The sequence below is a fragment of the Callorhinchus milii genome, unplaced genomic scaffold (assembly GCF_018977255.1).
Source record: "Callorhinchus milii isolate IMCB2004 unplaced genomic scaffold, IMCB_Cmil_1.0 Scaffold4, whole genome shotgun sequence".
NCBI classification, from domain to species: domain Eukaryota; kingdom Metazoa; phylum Chordata; class Chondrichthyes; order Chimaeriformes; family Callorhinchidae; genus Callorhinchus; species Callorhinchus milii.
In genome coordinates this window covers 66346233-66368913 of record NW_024704745.1, presented here as the reverse complement: position 1 = coordinate 66368913, position 22681 = coordinate 66346233, and the positions used below count along the sequence as shown (strand labels likewise).

Here is a 22681-nt window from a genome sequence, read left to right as displayed (position 1 = left end):
TAAAACATAACTGAGATTCCAGAAAGGATAAAGTTTTTAATCATCTATTATTTTTAGGTTAGACATGATTACTGTTGCTTTCATGAAGTACAGTCCAATCCAAAGGGTTGGCCTACAGCAATCAGCATGATAAAACTTACCTTCACTACAGAAAGGTTTCTTAACTCCTGAGAACCTCACAGTTTCATATACAGTTTTCTCTTCCTGACAATATTCACAGAAAGACACAATGCAGTGCAGTTTCTTATAGTCGTCACAGCACATTTTGCAGCAAAACTGAAAGACTTTATTCTGAAAAGGAATATTATAAAATGATACTTGTGTGGTATAATACACAACAATTCAAGTTATTTCACACAACATGTACTTTAGTGGGAGTACTTTGGTAAATAATTCTTCACCTGAATAATTTCAATCTTAAAGACATGTCCCAGAATTCACCTCCTCATGGAGCAGCCTCTCTGATGTAATTACATGGAGAAGCTGGATTGGTGTCATGGAGTTAAAGTGGGTGGGTGTTTTTGACTGATCTAAGCTCCAATCCAAATCCATAAAATCCTGGGAAAACTCAATACTAGCTAGGAACTCTTTTCGGTTAAAAATATATTTTCTTTTCCATTTAAATATCTGGGGCTCTGTGGTTATAGTAGTGTAAAATGGCTTTGAGGGTTTTTATTTGTATTTTTGTGCTCAACAGACCAAGGAGAATATTAAGGATTGGAACAAAATCACATTTAGTATCCAGTGCCAGCATTAAGTGCAAATGAATGCAGAGCAAATTCTCCTATACTTGCTCCGAAATACTACACCACGTGAAGGGCAATATATAAATGCAAGTTGTTTTTTTTGTACTCTGTCCAATGTGGGTTCCTAGTCCCAACCGCAAAATAAGAACTCCAGTATGAAAATTTATGTTTCTCACAGCAACATTCTTGCCATCTCTATGAATGAGATTGGCAATTTTAGATCTCATTTGTGTTGAATTACAGGCAGTCTTCTTACGCTTTGGATACATGCCCAATGGAAACTGGACTAACATATGTCTACTGGGCCTTCGAAACTTACTTCACAAGTGGCCCTTACAGCTTTCATCCCTTTCACTTTAGAGTTGAATTTTAAGTGAGATGTCAGTGTGCTAAACAACGCACCACTCAGGGACTATTTGCATTTTATATGAAAAACTCGAATTACACACTACTACACTAAAGTGTGCCCATCTTTTTCTTACCTCCCACTCCAGCACCTCTGGTTTTGCACTGAATCCAATCTTGCAGTAAGTACACTTGAGTTGCACATCATTTGTCACGTCCTCCCCATTTGTAGTTGTTTGTACACTGTAAGACTAAAAGATGATCACAATTTAATATATCTGCATTTGCATCTATCTCCGACAATTTTTCTTCAAGGGCCAGAAGGAAGGATGCATAATAATTTGATAAGTGGAATCCTGTTATAACACAATTAGTTTATAGCAGAAACGGTATTTACGTTGTGAAAATATCCAAAATGCAAACAGAACTGGTTGGCTGGCTTTCAAATGCCAACTCTTTGCCTCACATGATTAAATGTGGTGAACTTTCAGGTTAACAGGTTGCTGCCGTCACTTCCTTCTGCAGGATACATGTGTGTGAAGACCTTTGTTTAAAATGTAATCGCTTTGTTTAGTTGTTAGACATTAACAAATCCATTTGTTAGCTGATGAAAACACAACGGTGTTGTACTTCAATTTCTTCAGTACACACTGGGAAAAAGCTGATAATTTATTCACTGCAATCAAAGTATTGCTTTCGTCGGTCTTATTTTTTGTTCCGACCTATCCTGAAAGGGACTGATTCATGCTGGGGCAGTTTTACTAAATGCTCTTCAGTACTTTACCCAAACGACCATTCAAGTCAAGTCAATAAGCATTGATGGGGTATTTTATCTTGTTGGTCAAAAAAAGATTGATCGTATACTTGATCAGCCTGCAACATATTTGCACACATTTCAGCAATGGGTCACTGGATTGCTATCAGGAGCATGAAGTCTGCCTGATTTTTGCCTCCTTAGCCCATTACAGAGAGACCTAATCTTGTGGCCATTATGTTGTAGTGGCTGATATCAGCTAAATCAGTACAGTATGGGGATCACACTTGGAATCTAGACAGTGGCTTTATCAACTGAACAATTGGGAGAGCTCTTATAATTATGCTTTAAGCTATACATTCAGTAAAGTACTGAAACAAGTATGCTGGTGATGTGTGATCCGATACCTGTGCTCCTAAACTCTCAGGTGCAATGCTAACAAATGTTATTAATTTCAAGTAGAATATATGCTCTATGCCCGCTTCTAGATGGCATGTTTTGTAACTGTATTTATTCGAAAAGTCATTTTTCATAGGCACAAATGAAACAAATGGACAACAATCATAAGAAGATAGGTTTTACTAACAAAAAGGAAGAAAACATATAAACCTGAAATTTTGCCACACAACTAGAACTGCAGAAGTTGTATTGTTTTCCATCAGGCATTGTGGCTTGATACTGAGGTAAAGCACTTCTTTTACAAAAGTGGCAAGATCCCATGCCTAAAAGAAAAACAAATGTTGGTGATACTTTAAGAGGCAATGTGATGTATGTCCTCCACTGACAGTTTTTACTATAGTAATGTATTATAAAATTATAAGCAACAATACGAGCCAACCAGAAAACTTCAAGGTGATGGATATCCATCATGTGATGCTGTGAACAATTTCAACTGATCAAATTTGGGACAAACCAATAAGACATATGCCACCTCAATCTTGAAATTTACACAGAGCATGACCAGTTCTGGATTGACTAACACAATCACAAGACTCGGGTGGCTTCCAAAACACACGCTCACAGGGTTTGTGGCTGTTCTTTAATCTGAGTCCACATTTCATGCATAAAATCCCTGAAATTTCAGGTACACCAGTATGCAAGACTGGGTCGCTGAAAATAATGAAAACAAGGACATTCTGGAATCGAACAGCTGGATGGCTCCAGGCTATAAGGATCTTTGCATTTGATACAACGTATACATGTTACTTTGAAATGGCTTAAAGGATCTCACAGGTAATTGCTGTCAAATGTAATGACTATTTCTATGCGAATATGCCAGCCGATGCGCATACAGCAATGTATCAGTAACAACTATGAAGCGAATGAGTAGGATTGTTAGCCAGGATCCCCAAAGAAACTCCTTCTCTTTCCAATCGTGTCATATGACCATAATGTCATATCAACACAACAACTTGCATCTCAAGAGCGCCCTTGAAGAGGCAAACAGGGCCTCGATTTAATGTCTCATCTGAAGGACAGCACCTAAGAAAATGAGGCACTCCATTAGCACTGCATTGATTGAACCTCTTGGAAGGAGAAATAAAAACAGAAACTCTATCTTTAGTAGAAGTGTCCCTACAATCAAAGTTTTTTTTGGTCAGCTGGGTGTGAAACCCATTTTCATGCTTAAGAGTATCCAATGCCTAAAAGAAAAAAACTAATTTTGGTGATACTTTAAAAGGCAATGTGATATATGCCATCCACTGACAGTTTTTACTATTTCCATGCATCCCACCTACACATGGAAATCCCAGAGATAGATTGTTGGAATGGAATGCACTCTCTCCCTGGGGGGATGCATTCTGCCTATCTAATTCTCGAAAGTGTTAGGCACAGGTTGAACACAATCATATGGGTTTTGAAACCTATATGATTGTGTTCAGGAAAGAGAGGAATGGGGGCTTGTAATCTTAATGATGTCTATTAGAGGAAATGAGGCTACACAAACTCTCACTATGGAAGACAGCACTGAATCAAACGGCTAGTTCTATCACAACCATAGTGAAATTTGGCAACCAGCTCGTGCTGCTTAGTGAAACAGCCATAAACTAGACCATACATTTTCCCACTATATGGCTCCTCATTCTCCACCGCCCACCATAGCTGTTAAACTCTTATATTATCGTTATAATTTCACACGTGTGACTTTTCTTCAGCTACCAGAAACGTTGCCTAGGTTGTGTGGAAAGCCTACTTGCATCACGTGCAATAAAATGTATTACATAGGAAATACAGGCAATAAACAATAAGAGATGTGTAACTAATTTGAAAATAGAATATATGCCCTCCACTGACAGCTTTACATTGACCATCACCAAGGTTCTCTCTCATTTCGTGCTGCCCTTCTTTGAATGGCAAACTAATGTTATTAAGTGTTGACCTTTGTGAACATCAAGATCTCCTTTTATGAACATCGAGAGAAAATTCCACGTCACCACCATGAGGAAATGTTCTACACTAAGGTTCTACCACCTTCACTCACAACAACTTGCATTTATATAGCACCCCTCACGCAGGGTAGTATCCCAGAGGGCTTGACAGTGGTGGAGCATGGCGCCGAGTCAGACGAAGGTGACCGTAGACACGATCGAAGAGGAAGGTCTTCAGGCACTACCTGAAGATGGGGAAAGAGGGGGCAAGGCGAAGGGATTTTTCTCAATCTCAAGTTCTCATTCCCATGTTAACATTTCAAACATGGGAATGAGAATGAAATGAGTACGTGTAAATCTCTCTGCAACATTTGGATTGCAGCAGCAGTGTATATGAATATTTATTTTGATAATCTAAGTGGTGTTATTTTTTCCTACATTTTACAAACACAATACAGGAAAATTACATTTCCAGCTATTAGTTTTAACCAACAAAATATGATTAAAAGAAACTTAATTAAAATAACATTAAACTTTCATTGAAACATCTTCTATCTCTGGCAATCATACTTCGGCTGAATAAAAGTTTACGTAATGCAAATTATTTTATTCAACCTAAAAAAAACATAAACCACACATTAATAAACAATCTAAAACTTTATCTAACACATTATATGAAGACCTCACAGAAGGTGACAGTTTTACCTGTTGGCTTTGGGCTTCTTGATTTGTGTACGGACATGCATGCAACTGAACAGTATGCATCAATACTGCCACCAGGTCCTACACTCTGCGTCATGTCAAAGCTTCTACATGGAGTTTTGCATGCTGTACAAGGAATTATTTTGCTGTTTTTCTAAAATTAAGATAAAAGTTTTTAGTGTGTGTGGTAACATTAAAAGCTTCAAAATCTATCAACTTATTTTTTTGATATAGTAATGACACCATCTCTAGTACTTACTGCCAATGTTACCTAGTGGTTAACAACGAAGGTTGTGAAGACCAATATCAGAAAATCAAGTGGACAGTCAGAATGAATTAACATACTTGGCACTGAATTGATCCAATGCAAAATAGACAATTCAAGATTTTCCTTCTAAGGTGTTCATCAGAAAAAAAACTAAATAAATATATTAAGTGCATAATTTCTCTGGCTTAGTGCTTCAATGCACCTCTATTTGAGCCAACAGAGAAGTACGGTCCCAAGACTTGAACTCTGCTCAGTTGGCAGACATCAGCCAGATCAGCTTTTATTGATGCTGGATTTGATCTCACGCTCCCAAGATAGGAAAAGAAAAAAAAATTGTTGCTGTTGACTACTGTCCAATGACTATGCTGGAAAGTCCACATGTGGGGATATTAGTTGAATAGACTCAGGAATGAACCAGAGTGATATATTGGGCGTTCCAGGCACCTATTAAAAGGTTGGAACTGTATTTAAGAGCAGGGAAAAGAGCTCTTAAGTTGGTTGGTGAGAAGTCTGAGGAGGTGATACGTTTCCTTCCCTTCTGGAGAAAGGAATGGATAGAAGTGTGATTGTATATCCAAGTCTAGCATTTCACTCGATAGCATGATCTAGATTAGGGACTCATTTCCACAAAGCTATGACCTATTATGCTATGGCACAGCATATTTATAAACTTAATAACAATTTTAATCTGATGAAATGTCCCATAACATTCCATCATTGTAAATATGACTTATTATTGCAGGAATACTCTGTTTTTAAAGATGAGAGATTTATCACTGCCCAGATTCAGAAATGAGGAATGGGTGAATTGAATCAGCTTTGAATTCTTCCAGTACATTTTTACAAGAATGTGTCGTTATGCAAACATTATCATTGAAGGCATAAAAGTGTAGAACGGTACCTGTTTAAACTCATTGAGGCACTGTGAACTACAGAATCTTTTGTGATGACCTTCATGGAAAAGGAAGTGGTTTGATGATCCTTTATTATAACAATATGACCCACACTGGTCGCAGCAGTTCATTACAAGTCCATTGGTTTGTCTGTACTTATTGAAACAAACATCACTGCAAAGCCTATGCACAACATTTTTAAAGCTCACTTCATGTCGAATCTACAAAAAAAATAGAAAAATGCTTTGACATTATTTGGGTTGTCACAAGTATAAATCATCTGAACATTTTATAAATAAACTATGATAAATATCTAATTGGGCCACAGAGAACACATATTGTTTTAAGTTCACGATATTGGTCAATAGCACCACATCCTGATATGACCTTTCAGAAATTACTGATTTTTTTTTGTTTAGCCACATATACTGCTTTTCAATAAAAGAATAGTTTTGATCATAATTATTCACTCTGTATGTTTCTAGACAGTTCTTTTTTCATCAACTACTTATCTGCACTACTCCAAGATGTCTAGACATGTAATGGTAGTTGATGAACGAAACAAAAAAGGTGTTGCATGAAAATTCAATGCAATTAACCTGGAAATAAAATGTACCTCAGTCATTTTGCCACAAATAGTACATTTTCCATGGTTTCCTTGGGTCCCATGGCTTGCATGTGTTGGAACCTTCTGTTTCTCTTCGTACAAAGATAAGCAGGTTGTGCTGCAAAATTCTTGGAATGTTTCACTCGAATCAACTTGCGCAACAATTGTTCCCTTCATATTAGTTATTTCTCTGTGAAGTAAGATGATCCATCTGTTAGTACGTCGCATCAATAATTTGTTACTTAATAAACCATTATGTTTTAAAACTGTTAGGTATAAAACTTTAATGCTACAAAGAACCGCTGTTCTCTCCTGCACAAAGATTTGTACTGTCAAGAGGTTGCATTACCACATTTTCAGCTAAAGAACCTCACAGGTTTCCCTTGAGCAAATTGAGAATTCATTGTCTCAAATAATAGGTCCCATTTCTGTAAAGAAAAGTAAATTGATGCCAATCCTTTTTCTCGAGTTCTGGACCAGCAAAGCCAACAAGACCTGCAGTATGACTAAGCTAAGCACAGCATAACAAAAGAAAATAAGCACCCGGAAAATCCATTGACCAAACATCTGATTTTCAAAATTTATCTCAACTACAGAGATTACATTTACATGCTGTTCCAACGAAGCACAAAGCAAGATTGAGGACCAGCACCCCATCTACCTCTTGGGTACCTGAAAGGCCTCTGGCCTCAACATTGATTTTAACCACTGCAGATCTTAACCATAGTTCCCATCTTCTCTCAACCTTGCCACCCAGTCTTCAATAACTATTCGCATATCCTGTGGATCTCAGACACAGCTTTTCTTTTTCTAATCTCCCACTATTGGCTTCTTTCATCTTGCACCATCAACAGCTCTGTGATCTGATCATCTCCTATCTTCCACCTAATCTTTTCCTTTTCCCTTCTTACCCGACCCCCTTCTCTGTCCTTATAAACTGCTTGCTTCTAATATCCCTCAGTTCTGAAAAAAGGTCATCGACCTGAAACTTTAACCCACTTTCCTCTCTCCATAGATGCTGCCTCACCTGCTGAGTTTCCCAGCGACTTGTTTTTATTACATTTAGAGAACCCCTCTAAAATGGAATAACTTATGAAAAACATCCACCGCAGCCCGGTAATAGTGAACACTCCTGCACACTGGAATACTATATTCTGAAAATCACTGTCCTGTTTTATGTTTGAAGTTAGTGAAATGTCAATTCTGAAATGTCTATGAATGATATATGCTTAACAGATCTGAGCTCCATTCTTCCTGACTGATTAGCATCAAAAGTTATAAATAAGAATAATTTCTGCAATTGCAGAGACGCTTACAAAAATTAGGTAAAATATATCCAAACATTTTTAATGTCAGCCTATTACTGCATTTGAAGTGAATGCTTAATGTTCCCATGAAGGTATTTTTCATGCTGTCATAGTGATCTATCACACATTGGCTACTGTGCATCAGCACTTGCAAAACCAAAAAGGCATGTTACTAAGAAAAGTAACCAAAAAGACATCACCAAAACTAGTTCACACAAGAAACAGTTTGCTCAGATTCACACCAGTCATTCACACCCACCAAGAACATGATAGGTGTGTAATGTGTCTTGTCCCATTGGTTTTAAATACTAACCACGCATAGGATGATTGGTGGGACAAAATTGTTTCTTACTTTTTGCATGTAGTGCACAACTTCTTTGGGGCTGGTTTATGAGAAAACGATGAAAGGCAGGTAGTAGAGCAGAAGAGGTAAGATGAGCCTTTTCTCTGGTAAGCTGTTTGACCTTTCTGCAATGGCTTTTTGCAGTGAGCACAGATGACTTTCACAGATGGCTTAGCTTGCTGTTGCTGTCCCGAAGATTGGAAGGCTGGCTTTGAAAGAGGCGCCATAGACACAACGGAATCCGAAGCGTTCAGCTTGCGATTCATAGGGAATGATGATGACTGTGATAGCCATGAATCTTGAAATAAATATGCAGATTTGGCATTAGTTAGAGCTAATTCACATTTCAAATGTCACTATTCAAGAATTACTAATTGTACTTTCCACACTGAAGAAAAAAACAAATTTAACAAATGTAACAAATATAATTTCAGTGGTTTATCATCAATGTTCGTGAAATTAATTTTACTTTTGGATCTGGATTACAAAAGTAAAATATAAAGTAATGTTCTTGAAAACCTTTAAGATCATTTGGTAGTATCTACTCCTTTCAACGAAATTGTGTCTCAATAATATCCCTCGAACTCTGACAATCCTTAAATTAACTTACAACGCTCCCATATAGTTTATTTAAAGCCAGGTCTTTATTAATATCAAAGCTTCTTAATGTATTACTTTCAGTTACCTCTAACTACAAGTTGCAAGTTTAAGGTTATGAAAGCAAGTTTAGGCTAGAAATCAGGAAATATTACATTGCGCAGAGGATAATCAAAAGCTGGAACAAGCTACAAAAAGAGTTTATGAAACCAGAAATAATAAGAAATAGCTTGATGCCATGCCATGGGAAGATTGCAGAGGGTTACATTATAATAATCCTTGCATTTGATATAGCATCTTACCACGTCTTTGAGACGTCTCAAAGTTCTTCACAGAATATACTGTAAAGTGAATTGACTGTATTTTATTGGGCAAAATGCAACAGCCAATTAGGCATAGCAGTGTCCCACAAACAGTTGTGGATTGAGTGACCAAATTATTATTTTTTTGAAGGAATTGTTATATTCCAGAGGAAGGGAGCAGATTGGCCAAAGAGCCTGCTTCATCCAAACCTCTATTGTGATTTTAATTTCTCTGACCAGTCTACTTCATTCTGTTCAAATTACAGAGATGTTACTTAGTATTCTCCAAGTAAAATGCACAATCTAAGAATAATGTTTCTATCATAACCATTATAAAGAATACTTTTTGTATTCAGGAAGTATAGAATATATTGGTTGTAAAGTTTGTGGATAGCAAATTGCGCTCCCTGGTTTAAGATAATACATGAAATTAGCCTTTCTCAAAACACAAAAGTGATCAGTGTAGCATATCACCTACGACATACTAACTAATAAAAAATGTCAGTTTTAATCACCATTTACAGGATGACTGGAAGATCCATACACCTCATTGATTTTGATGTCATTCAATGTATCTTCACAGGTTCCATTGTTTACCTGTTAAAAGACAACAGAAATAATTTGCTACACATCAGCCATTTGCATGTTAGATCTAATAATATATTTATTGAAGGTTACATAGAGTTTGAAAATTTGGAACTTGAATAATAAGTGTATTACTTTCAGTTACCTTCTAGTGATCCCTCAACGGAGGTAATTACACTTATTTTCATCAATTATTTTATTTTAATTCATTATTTGCTTTCAGACAAACTATGTCAATCCCTATCTTTGCTTGGCTCCACTGGCTCCCCATCCCCCATCAGATCGAGTTCAAGATCCTCGTTCTCGCCTTCAAATCCCTCCATGGTCTCACCCTATCAGAATCCTGTGACTTCCTTCAACTTATCTGACTTTCAGCCATTCTTCCCCTCCTCTATGGAACTCCAACCTGGAGCCCCTCCAACTCCCTCCCTCCTCTCATTTAAGGTCCTCCTCAGAAAGCACCTCTTCAATTGCGCTTTCGGTCTTCTTTCCCCTGCCCACCCCCTTCAGCTTCCACTTCTACTCGAGTACCCAGCCAATGGTGTCAAGTGATTTGAGCACAGACATGATTGGCTGAATTTCCCATAAAGTTCTCTGGTTCTATGATAACATCACCGAAAAAGTTCAGGGCTCATTGGAATAACATAATCGTGTTTTTTTCCACCCTCAAGTGAAATTTCTATTTAAGTTAGTAACCATAACATAGATGGAAGTACCACTGACATTTTTCTTTGAAAAAAAAACTCAGTGCCTGATACCAAGAGATAAGAAGAGAATGAGACTTAGGTGAAGTTAATATCTAATTAAGCACTATATGTAAATTTATGAGCCTGCTACTCCATGACAAACGATTTAGAAGCAAAATACTTTTTTTTAAAAAAAGGACAATTGTATATTTTATTGCTACACTCCTATTCAGAGGTTTCTACACATAACATTCCCTTACGGTTCATGAAAAGATTGGGTTGACTAAGATATAGTGTGCTTAACTACTGAATGTTTATAGTTGAATAGTAGAAATACAATGGCAGAGTTTAATTTAGCATGTCTGTCCTCAAGAAGAAACAAAAGGAAAATAAAAATTAGAAAATGAAATTTGAAAAAAAATTTAAATGACAGAAGTGACGTTACCAAAAATAGATGTGGCAAATGACTGATGTGGATGGTTTGGAGCATGCGTATTTTCAAAAAAGTAGCCAATTGTGAAGAAATAAGCTTCCAAAGCCTGGTGAAGGAATTTTAAGTAGTTATGACTCAGAGGTTGCAAGAGTAAATTAGTTCTATTTTTAAAAAAAACTATAGTATTCTCAGAATTTTGTATGCACTGCTAAAATCCATAAGGGTAAACTTAAATGAGAAATACCTTGACATTGCTTCTTTTTCGTTCAGCGTCTTCAGCCATGTCTTGAGTTTGTGTGGTGGTGGTGGCAGTAGTAGTCTTGGGTAAAATGTTGTGCATAGTACCTGAGGAATACCAATGTATAGAATATCAACTTCAATGAGCAGCAAATCACGAAAAAAATCAAATTGTGGCTAGCTTTAAACTGCAAATAATGTCTTGTACTGGGAGACTATGATAGAAAATCAACATAAAATATTTTATAGAGTTGAGAGGAAGAATGCCAATAACACCAAACATAGCATATAAGACTTCAATAAACAGGGACTTCCCATGGCTACCGACAATATTTCAGAGGACCTAATATCAAAACACAAGCACTGAATGCCTTGCATCCATTTGCATCCACAGGTTAGATCATTACACCATGAAGCCTGATGGGATATTCCTGTTTTCCAATGTTCCTAAGCACCACAGTGCACTGCCACTGAATCATGAGATGTTTACACTATACACCACTGAATTTCCAATCTCAGCCAAGTTGCTGCGAGCAGGCACCAAGTGGAGGCCAAGTGCTTCACCACAGAGTGAGGTAAAATTGGAGTAAGTTACCCTGGACTGCTTGTATTCATCTCCTAGTGGCTGGCTCAGAATGACATTGGAATAGGCTTGGGATTAACTTGCTCACCCAGCCACCTTCATTTGGAGTATGGCCTGAAGAGGAAGGAAAACAGTGAGAAATAACTTGGCAGTGTTTATGAAAAAACAATGAGATTTTTTAGCCTTATCTAACAAATATGTTCAGAAACCTCAGAATTCACTGAATGACTGAGGTCTGAATATAGCTGTAGCATATTGTGGTAGGTTAGATCTTACTGAATGGCTGTGATAGGATCTATTTTCAAAGCAAGAGTATTTCAAAAACAAATTTTGAAATACATTGAAATTAAATAGGAAAAGAAAGAAAACTGGTCAGAAAAAAAGTGCAAGAATATTATGGAACAATTTTGAAAGACAAATAGAAAAATGTTGCAAACAAATTAAAAACCTAAGTGGGTTTGGAGTATTTCATTGGTATATTTGTCCAAGAGAAACAGATATTCAAATTTACATTTTTAAAAATTCCAAAGTGGGAAGCTAAAAATGAATAAAGTAAAAACATTTCAGATCCACTTAACCAAAAGATAGTCATTAATTTCATAAAGGAGAATAAAATGGTGGCTCTGAATATAATATAGAATTGCACGAAGTTCAGAGACTGGTCAATGTCACAGGCTCAATTAAACCAAAGTGTATGAACCTTTACAGCCTTGAACACATTCCCAAAACATGACTTAATTTACCCCCCTATCTAGTGGAACCACTCTTCGATTAGTAGTGTGTCCAGGCCTCAGGCAGGATGGTGGGAATGCTCTCATGCATTTCAGTTGACTTAAGATGTGCAGACCAAGGAGAGGGATTTTTCCATTTCAGTTCCTGGAAACCAATGCTGTAATGAAGCGGTGTAAAACCCTCCAAATTAGAGCCAGACAGCCAGGTAAAGCATCAACCACATGGCCAAATAGTTTTTTTTTGTTAAAAAAGTCACCACTGACACGACTGCAAAAATTTACACTATTGACGTAATTAGTTTATGAACATGTGTGCAAGCATCAAATGTCATTTCCTGTGTGCTGTCCCCCCCACACAGGGAAAGCCAGCAACTACTCTCAAAATAGCAGAGAGAGAAAAAAAGAGAAGAGCTGACACATTTGGATAATATAGTGACAGTAAACCTTTGTTGTTATTGTTGAAGCCAAGTTGTAATTGGTGTGATGATCCATTTTCCATCCTGTTTTCATATTAACTATGAAGCCAGTCCTAATTAGTGGGCAGAAAAAGTCTCCCAACTGTATCAAAAATAATGAATTATAAATTGCTAATGATAAATACTAATCATTCATTTTTTGTTTAATACAACAAAGCTTTCAACATCGTAAAATGGATTACATTTTACAATTTGCTTAAAATGTTTATTATTCTGATAACATACTTTGGCCGTCAAAATAAAGTAGGAATGCACTACAAGATTGATTTAAATCGAAAGAGACCAGCAAAATTCCTCCTGAAAAATATAGTTCAAAAAATTTGTAAATCAACATGGAACTGTTCAAATAGTACTGTATTTCACTGGCACAATTATCATCCAAAATTGTACGCAAACAGAAGCAGACTTGGTGCATCTGTTTCAGGCCTTTCTGACAGGATTCCAATCGATGCCATCCAACACATCATTGGTGAATACATTGATTAGGGTGGGTGAATGAGTGCAGCCATGCCTTACCCCCTTTCAAAATGGATGGGCTCAGTGAGTCCACTGTCGACCCTCACATGGATCTTGGAGCTGGATACAATTCCGGATAAAATCCAAAATTTTGGCCATGTATTCCAAAGACTTTCAGTTTCATCATGAGGGCTGCATAAGGTATTGGGTTCAAAAGCCCTTGCAAAAGTTGATGAATGCAATATTCGTGGGTTTCCCCTTAGCCAACAATCTGCGGCGGTCATAGTAGTCTAGTTCCTGAGCCAGGCAGGTCCAACCTGTGCCTAGTACTCTTATGGAATTAAGTAGAGCAGGATGGGCCCTCCATGTATTGGTGGGATGCATGGAACTCTGTTTGGTGTGGATATTCTTAACCATGGTGATGCTTTTCTGCATTTGTCAAGATACCTGGCTGACCAAAAAAAACAATCCAAGCCCTGGGAAGAAGTTTTTTTTAAAAAATAACAGATCTTTTCTGGTTGAAGAGCAGATAAATTAGATTATTTACAAAATAAAGTCTCTCACTATATAAGGGCAACGGTACCAAAAGATGCTCAGCAAGATGCTTGACACATATAGACATTATCATCATGCTTAAGGGTATAAATCTAGACAGACAAAGTTTCAATGTCACCTATGCATGAAAATTTCCTTGTGTCCGGAATGGAATGCTCCCTTTCCTCGTGGAGGAACACATCCTGCGTATTTAATTCTTGAGCGAGTATTAAGCACAGGTTGGAGATGGCCAGGGCCTGAGGCCTGCAGAGTGTGTGTTGGGCTACTCGTGAGTACACCAGGAGGATAGTTGTCGATCACCTGATATCTGAAAAGCACATGTTTTTGCACCCACCTCACCAAGTGGGCAGTAGAGATTCCCTGTCAGTTTCCTGATGAATAGAACAGGTCAGCATGAAATGTGTGAGAACACTGATACAATTCTCCTGCTCACAGTTTCGATGCAGATTCCTACCCACTGAGCGACGGTTTCATCAGTTGGAAGTATGGAGCGTAAGCAACAGCTGTTTATCTCTCTACATACATGTCAAGGAAACGCAAGTGTGTGTTAACAAACCCAGCTACCAGCAACACTTCCCAGCAGCTGGCATCCTAAACTTTGGAGTTTGTTCATCAGCTATTTGACAGACTTCTGCTCTCAAGTAGTAGGAGGACCTTCACAAGACAGCTTGTGATGTGACAGACACCTTTCTGGAGATAATAATAATAATCCTTGCATTTGATATAATAATCCTTACATTTGACATAGCGCTTTTCATGTCTTCTAGACGTCTCAAAGCGCTTCACAGAATAGACTGCAAAGTGAATTGACTGTATATTTGTGAGCGAAATGTGGCAGCCAATTACGCACAGCAGTGTCCCACAAACAGTCGTGGATTGAAATTACCAATTTATTACTATTTTTTTGAGGGATTATTATCAGGTGTGTGGAGTAAGGAAACTTGCCCAAGGTTTCACCCTGCCAGGAATTGAACCCAGGTTGCTCGCTTGCAAAGTGAATGCTCTAACCACTGAGCTACACGACTCCACAAATCTAAGTCCAAAGCTCACTCAACATCAACTGCTTAATCTAGATCTTGAAGCGCGAGGTTTTGGTAAATTTCTCTCTCTATCTTTAAGTGTGTTTTAAGATATTTCCATCCCCACCCAATACTGTTCCTCTTTTGTAGTAGAAAAATTATAACAACAGCAATTTGCATTTATATAGCACACCTCACACAGGGAAGCATCCCAGAGCGCTTGATAGTGGTGGAGCACGATTCCGAGCCAGGGAGGAGGGGAAGGTGACCATAGGCATGGTCGAATAGTAACGTCTTCAGGGGCAACCTGAAAATAGTGAAGGAAGGAGCAAGGCGGGGGGATAGAAGAAGAGTGTTCCAGAGTTTTGGGGCGTAGTGGATGAAAGCGTGGCCACCAATGCTGGAACGGAGGGCACAGGGGACATGCAGAAGGCCGGAGCCAATCGAGTAGAGGCAGTGGGATGTGGGTTGTGGGGCGAGTCGGTCCGAGAGGTTGGGAGGTGCCAGGGCATGAAGGGATTTGAAAACGAGTGTGAGGATCTTGAAATCGACCCATTCGGTGATGGAAAGCCATGTAGAGCTTGGCTAGAACTTGTGTGATCAGGGTACGGAGTTTAGTACCGGTGAGTATGTGGGCGGTGGAGTTTTGGATCATTTGGATCCTGTACATGGTAGAGCTGGGGAGACCGGCAAAGAGGGCATTTGAGAAGTCCAGTCAGGAGGTGACAAACACATGGACAAGTATTTTAGTAGGGTACGGTCGGAGCCCGGCAATGTGGTGGAGGAAGGCGGTCCTGGTCAGGGACCATATGTGGGGAAGGAAGGACAGCTGTGGGTTGATATAAACGATAATTCCATCAAATAGCACAGATTTTGAAAAATAAGTTACTAGTTAAATATTCTATGGACATGTAAATTGTTCAGAAATGTACGTATTTTTATTCTTCAAAATTTCTACTTTCTTCCATTTCATTTTTATAAAGTGCTTAGAAACAAAACAATGTAGTTGCAGGAAAGCAGAGAAAGACACAATAAAACAATTGTGCTCTGCAGATTTTCAATGTCGAATTAGAATACAACAACAACAACAACAAGATTCCATTTATAGAGCGCCTTTCGCGTCGGGAGGACGTCCCAAGGCGCTGTATAGTTGGGTCAGGACCCGAGCAGGGGGGAAATGGTCAGGGTGAGGGGAGGGAAGGGAGGGAGCGAGGAGGGGGTAGAGAGTCGAGAGGGGAGCTGAAGGCACGGTCAAAGAGAAAGGTCTTGAGACCGGCCTTGAAGGAGGAAAGGGAGGAGGTGGCGAAGGCACTGGGGATAGAGTTCCAGCGTCTCGGGGCTGAGAGGCTGAAGGCCCGGCCACCGATGGTAGGGTGGTTGGGGCGGGGGATGTGGAGCAGACCGGAGCCAGAGGAACGGAGGGTACGGGCAGGTAGTAGGGGGATAGTAGGTCGGAGAGGTAGGAGGGAGCGAGGCCGTGAATGGCCTTGTAGATGAGGATGAAGATCTTGAAATCGATCCTCTGGGGGATGGGGAGTCAGTGGAGGCGAGCGAGGGTGGGAGTGATGTGGTCCCGAAGTCTGGTGCGGGACAGTACATGAGCTGCAGAGTTCTGAATGACCTGCAGCTTGTGGAGGGAGGTGCCGGGAAGGCCGGCGAGGAGAGAGTTCCCATAGTCCAGCCTTGAGGTGATAAAGGCGTGGACCAGAGTTTCAGCAGCGTGAGGGGTGAGGTAGTGCCGTAGTCTGACGACATTCCGGAGGTGATGGAAGGCGGTGCCAGTTGTGGAGCGGATATGAGGGAGAAAGGACAGCTCAGGGTCGAACAGAACGCCGAGGTTCCTGACGGCTTTGAGAGGTGGAGAGTAAAGCAGCAACTTTGAAATTTGAATCATATATTAAGAATTTACTTTGTAATCCAATACAGCTGTAAATAAATAATCCTTATATTTGCTATAGCATCTTTCACGTTGGGTGGATGTCCCAAAGCTCTTCACCTGACATTGTAAAGTGCATGACTATGTGTTTTGTGGATGAAAGTGGAAACCAATTTGCTCACAGCAATGTCCCGCAAACAGCCATGGTGTGAACAACCACTTTTTTCATTGGGGTGTTGTTGGCTATAACACTAGGAGAAACTCCCTTCTCTTTCCAAATACAAACACCAGATCTTTAATGTCCACCTGAACAGGCAGGGGATTTAGTTACTGTTCTCATCTGAAGGACGGCACCTCCAAAAATGTAGCAATAATGCAGTGCTCCCACAGAAAGCATTCGAATATTATCATCGACAATATAGGTTCCAAGTCCTGTTGTGGGATTCAAACCCACGACCTTCTGACTCAGAGGTGAGATGCTACCCACTAGGCCAGGCAGACACATAATAGCCGTCCATACCTTGCCATTCCTACATCCGATTTTGGTATTGTAACATAAATGTAGTTAGTCCCATTCAATTGAATTAAGATATATACCAGGAAATAACAGGTTAAAGAGATAGTATATGTTCATTATGCTTTCCACTCAATGTCTATTCTCAATATTACTTAACCTCAGGAAAAATTTCAAAATTTTTGTTTATAAAAGAGGGACATTACAGTGCAATGAATTATAATAAACCATTCTGTATTTTGAAATTATCTTGGCTTTGTATATCCAAAGTTTTCTAAACATATGTCGTGATCTTAAATCAAAGCCAGTAAAATACCCGAAACAATTTAAAAAGAATTCTAACTTTAAATGAAACAAGTAATATCTCATGTAACCGACAAGACAATTATCTCATTTATAAACTTTAATACTACAGTAATTGTTATTCAAAGGAAATTCTTCAATTTACCTGTGGTGGTATGCTAGAATATGTATATAAAATGGCACCTGAATATTTGTATACTGGTTTTCATGAAGCTGTGTATAATTATGATTTTAATGACAACATTTAGTTTAACATATCACATATTCAGATTTATTAAAAAAACGAAACCAATTCTGCATGCATAGTATTCACTCACCAAGTTTAGGTTGCGATGACAAAAGCACAGATTCTCCATTCAGAAATCCATCTCCGGCACCATCCATCATTTTATCAGAATTAGAAGTTCCTACACCAATTTGAAAAGCTTGTTTTTGAACTCCTTCATCTATACCTTCAAATTTCTGATCTTGAAGCGATGTTACATTACAAATCATTAAATCTAAATCCATCCCCCCACTCCGTTGCGGTTGTGGATTATCTATCATTGGCTTTGAACTGGCATCTAAAGTGGTAACACAAGTTATCTGTATTTCGGAGTCCGGCTCTGTGCTTATCCCATGATTTAATGCTTCTCCTCCATTCGTTGGCAAAATATTACCTCTCCTAGGATCAGAAAGTAGCATTGGTTGCAAAGAGTGGCATTCATTCAAGTCAATTTCCTTTAATCCTGTTCTGGGATCCCAATGTATATTGTTATTTTCCAAATTGGGAGTGCGAAATAAACTCTGGTTATTTATGTACTGCATAGAATGGAAACTATCTTTTTGGTTCCGGAAGTCAGATGATGAAAAATCCATGTCAGATGGTTCAGCTAAACCATTCCTCTCATCACAACGTACAGCCATAGTGATGCCAGCTCCTTTTGTAGTCTCAGAGTTTCCTTCTGCAGCGTCTTCTTCATCATCAATTATAATAGGCTCCACTGGGGGCATAAAATCCTTTCCAGGTGGTGGCGATGTTGTATTAATTTCATTTCCTACAGATTCTGGTTTCTGAAATACTACAAGTGTTGCACTGTTTTGATCTGTTAGTGTTGTTGAAGGACTAGTTGTAGGAGGGGAAGGCTCAATGAAAACAACATCATCATCATCTTCTTCTTCTTCTTCTTCATCCTTCTCATTTCGGGAGTAGGTCCTGGTACTTTCTACATGTTTCCACTGGAAGGGATCAGAATTGTTTTTGAGCAAATTGCTCAGGTTTTGTGAGCCTTCAAATGAAGCAGTATTTGACACCACAACTGATAAGTTTTGATCAGTACAGATTGTTCTTTCAAATCCAAAATATGTTTGTTCATTAATGCAATGGTCTTCTGGAGCTGAGCTCATATTTAGAGCTCCTGCATTATTCCCAACATTCATGCCTCAAACACCACCTGTAAAACACAACATATTAGAATTAATCAAAGTTTTTAAATTAAAAGTGTTATAATCAATCATACAAAGAATTAAGCAATTAAGAATTAAGTGTTATCATAAAATGTTCAAATTTAAAAGTTCTTGAATGAAAACTGCATTAAAGCCAAATTGTGTAAATGTATGTATATTCACTATACCCATTGCAGCTACGGTTGCAACCAAAGGATTCAATATGGAATGTAGGTTTTAGTGATACCACTCACAAATCATTTAACATGACATAAACACTGCGTACACCATAAAACTGCCATAGATGTGTGATGAGCTTGTTTAGGTCATAGTTCATCAATAATACAAGATCCTATCAAAGGGTCATAACTCATGAACAATAGAAGATCTTATCAAAGCTAAGTTAACCAAAGAACTTTACTGTGTGATGCGGCAGGTCCTCGAGTTATTGCAAGGCTTCGGTGCAGACAACATTTTCAGTTTTTTCTCCTTCAGCCATGGTATACAGGTTTTGAGATGAACCCACATGTGAGCATCCAACATAAAACTGTCCATGGGAAAAGCAGGGTGTATTCAAGAAAAGGTCAGCAACCTTTAAGCTCTGCCTCTCTACCTTGTTAATTAACATGGCAAACCACATTTGAACAGGGATTTGGAGCCTTTTGAACTCAAACAGGAAGTCACTTTGGAGCAGTGGGATGCGAGGAATGAATACATCTTCCCCTTTAACTGACCAGTCAGAATAGTTGCTTCTGTAACATGTGGCATCAACTGCTTTACCACCAACCTTGTGCCATTGCATAGTTTCGGTGCATCTAGATTCCTCAGCAGCATGATTATGCATCCAAGCTTTAGTATGAGTTTGTGTGGAGGCATACCAGATGGTTCCAAACAGTTTAAAAACTCAGTTAGGTAGTTGACAGCATTTTCAATGTCAGGAACAGTATCTACGAACTTGTACACAGTTTCTTGGCCAGGGACGTCATTGAGTAGCTGGGAATTGATCTCGCTGGCAGACTCATTTTTTGAAGCAAGGATTGCTCGTTGACACAACCACTTATGATTTGTGTAGTTATGGCTGAGGTTCAGCCATAACTCAGCGCTTTGGGACGTTCGCCCGACGTGAAAGGCGCTGTATAAATGTAATTTTGTTGTTGTTGTTGTTTGGGAAAACTTTGTTTTTGGGCTCTGCTATATCTGCACAATGGTCCCACAACCTTGGGGGATCTGAATTTGGCCATCTGTTCGATCCACCGGAATTTTGCCACCCCCAATTTCTAGGAGGTTGGTATATGCCCCAGCTGCGGAAATGCCATGAAGATGGACTCTCACGTTTGTCCTGAGGCTTATTTTCTCCACACATGCCCATAGCCTGGAAGCCTTAAATCTGTCATTCAGTTCATCAGCATGGGTACCAAGTTGTATAATATAACAATAATAATCCTTGCATTTTATGTAGCGCTTTTCATGTCTTCTAGACGTCTCAAAGTGCTTCACAGAATATACTGTAAAGTGAATTGACTGTATATTTGTGCGCGAAATGTGGCAGCCAATTGCGCACAGCAGTGTCCCACAAACAGTCGTGGATTGAGTGACCAAATTACTTTTTTTAAATGGGATTATTATCCCTGGAAAAGCATTCCGCCAATTGACTAACAACTGGGTTCCTACTTACTGCTCGGTAAACAGAGGTATGTGGAGTAGTAATAATAATAATAATCCTCACATTTGATATAGCGCTTTTCACGTCGGGAGGACGTCCCAAAGCGCTTCACAGAACACACTGTAAGTGAATTGACTGTATATTTGTGGGCGAACGCGGCAGCCAATTGCGCACAGCAATGTCCCACAAACAGTCGTGGATTGAAAATGACCAATTTATTATTGTTTTGGAGGGATTATTATTAGGTGTGTGGAGTGAGGAAACTTGCCCAAGGTTTCGCCCTCTGCCTGGAATTGAACCCAGGTCTCTCGCTTGCAAAGCGAGTGCTCTAACCACTGAGCTACAGGACTCCACAAGGTAGCGTCTGGTGGACGTCTCTGGACAAAATAAATGTCCTATCATCTGGGTGCTTTCCCTGATGTCCTGAAGTATCCTGTCCAGAGCCTCCAAAGCATGCTTGTGGGACGTCCTCCCGACATGAAAGGCGCTCTATAAATGGAATCTTGTTGTTGTTGTTGTGACATGGTGCATTCGTTCCACATGATGGTTTTACAGTCTTTGATCAATGTGGCTACAGCTGTACCCTTCTTGATATTGCACACTGGATCCTCTGTATGAGAAAGGTTCAGTGGCAGCTTGAAGCCAGTTCTGTCGACAGTAAGTAGAGTTGCTGCAATACCATAGCATGCAACAGCCAAGCGCAATTTGGCCCCTGGACCAAATCTTAGCCAAGATGAGATTGATGAGATATGTTTTTCCTGCATCAAGAAAGATAGTGCCTCCTTCATCGTGATCAACTTTATAAAGGTACGCTGCAGCTTGATCTTCTGTCATGGTTGATTCTCTCTCCTGGACAAAGTGTTGCATTTTATCTTGGTTATAGTTGATTTCCCGCAAAATTTCTCTAGCTAAGGTGACACCTTCTATTCTGTGAGTACACGGCAGACCATAGTGTGGCAATGCCTTTCCCCCAATGCCCTTGTCCTCTAAGTGTATGAGGACCTGGTAGAAGATGGTATTACTGTAATCCAACTCAGTTTGTGAATTTGCACTGCGTAGCTGATGGAAAACGTCTTCTGAAATGGTTTATTTTGGTTATTCCACAGATGTCTTGGATGTAATGATGGCAAACAAATCCCTCAGTCTGATAGTAGAACATGCCGCTGCTGCTTCTTCGTCTGATAGTAGAACATGCCGCTGCTGCTTCTTCTAGTGTCTGGTTCCAGTGTGCATCGTCTTCTGGGAAACCCCTGGAGTGGTATGCTTCTCAGAACATAATGCAGACATAATGCAGACAACGGTTTTAAGATTCTTATAGGTTGTTGGGCTTTTCAGTGTGCAGCAAAGCCATAGGAAGTAGCATTCAAAGTTGTTTGGATGCACTGTGTACACCCTGCTGAGCGCATCACTGGACTTGACATGGGGATAGCCTTCAACAGTAGTACCCTGAACTCTTCCCTTCCACTTCGTGGTCTGGGAGTTCCATGTGACATAGTTTGGGAGTTCACAGTACAGAAGGATTCTTGTAAACCTCGTCCTGTTGGCATAGTTCGAAGAATGCAGTTAGCGTGATTTTGGGAGGTTCGAATGAACGTTCCCGAACATTTGCTTCTGTAAAAATAACCCTTTGGCCGTTTTCAAAGTGAACCTTAAGGCGTTGGACCACTGGACGTCGATCATGTATGTGGAAGCCCAAACTTCTCCAGATTGCTTCATTGGTGCTCACATATTGGTCCAACTGGTAGTATGTTATCTCGTCTCTTGGGGCTTCCTCCCTCTCATTCCAAACACAGCCATGTCACATCCCTTGTTCACATATTTACACACATATTTGCTGCTCTTAGGGAGTTGCGAAACTCGACATTGATGTGAGCATTGAAGAGCGGAGAGAGCTAGGGATTGTATG

The 22681-nt window shown here is 39.4% G+C and overlaps 1 protein-coding gene across 2 annotated transcripts in view; it reads right to left on the bottom strand.

Moving 5' to 3' along the window:
• Positions 1-22681, bottom strand: part of zmym2 (zinc finger, MYM-type 2) — a 55725-nt gene that overhangs the window by 23126 nt on the left and 9918 nt on the right. For both annotated transcript variants that reach the window (XM_007905589.2, XM_042334222.1), the window contains exons 2-11: positions 18005-19120; positions 11182-11282; positions 9749-9830; positions 8344-8632; positions 6694-6874; positions 6086-6298; positions 4920-5070; positions 2455-2567; positions 1229-1342; positions 141-291 (exon numbers count right to left, since the gene is read on the bottom strand). In XM_007905589.2, the coding sequence (XP_007903780.2) occupies positions 141-291; positions 1229-1342; positions 2455-2567; positions 4920-5070; positions 6086-6298; positions 6694-6874; positions 8344-8632; positions 9749-9830; positions 11182-11282; positions 18005-19106 (2497 nt within the window). In that variant the 5' untranslated portion in view covers positions 19107-19120. The remainder of the gene's footprint in view (positions 1-140; positions 292-1228; positions 1343-2454; positions 2568-4919; positions 5071-6085; positions 6299-6693; positions 6875-8343; positions 8633-9748; positions 9831-11181; positions 11283-18004; positions 19121-22681) is intronic.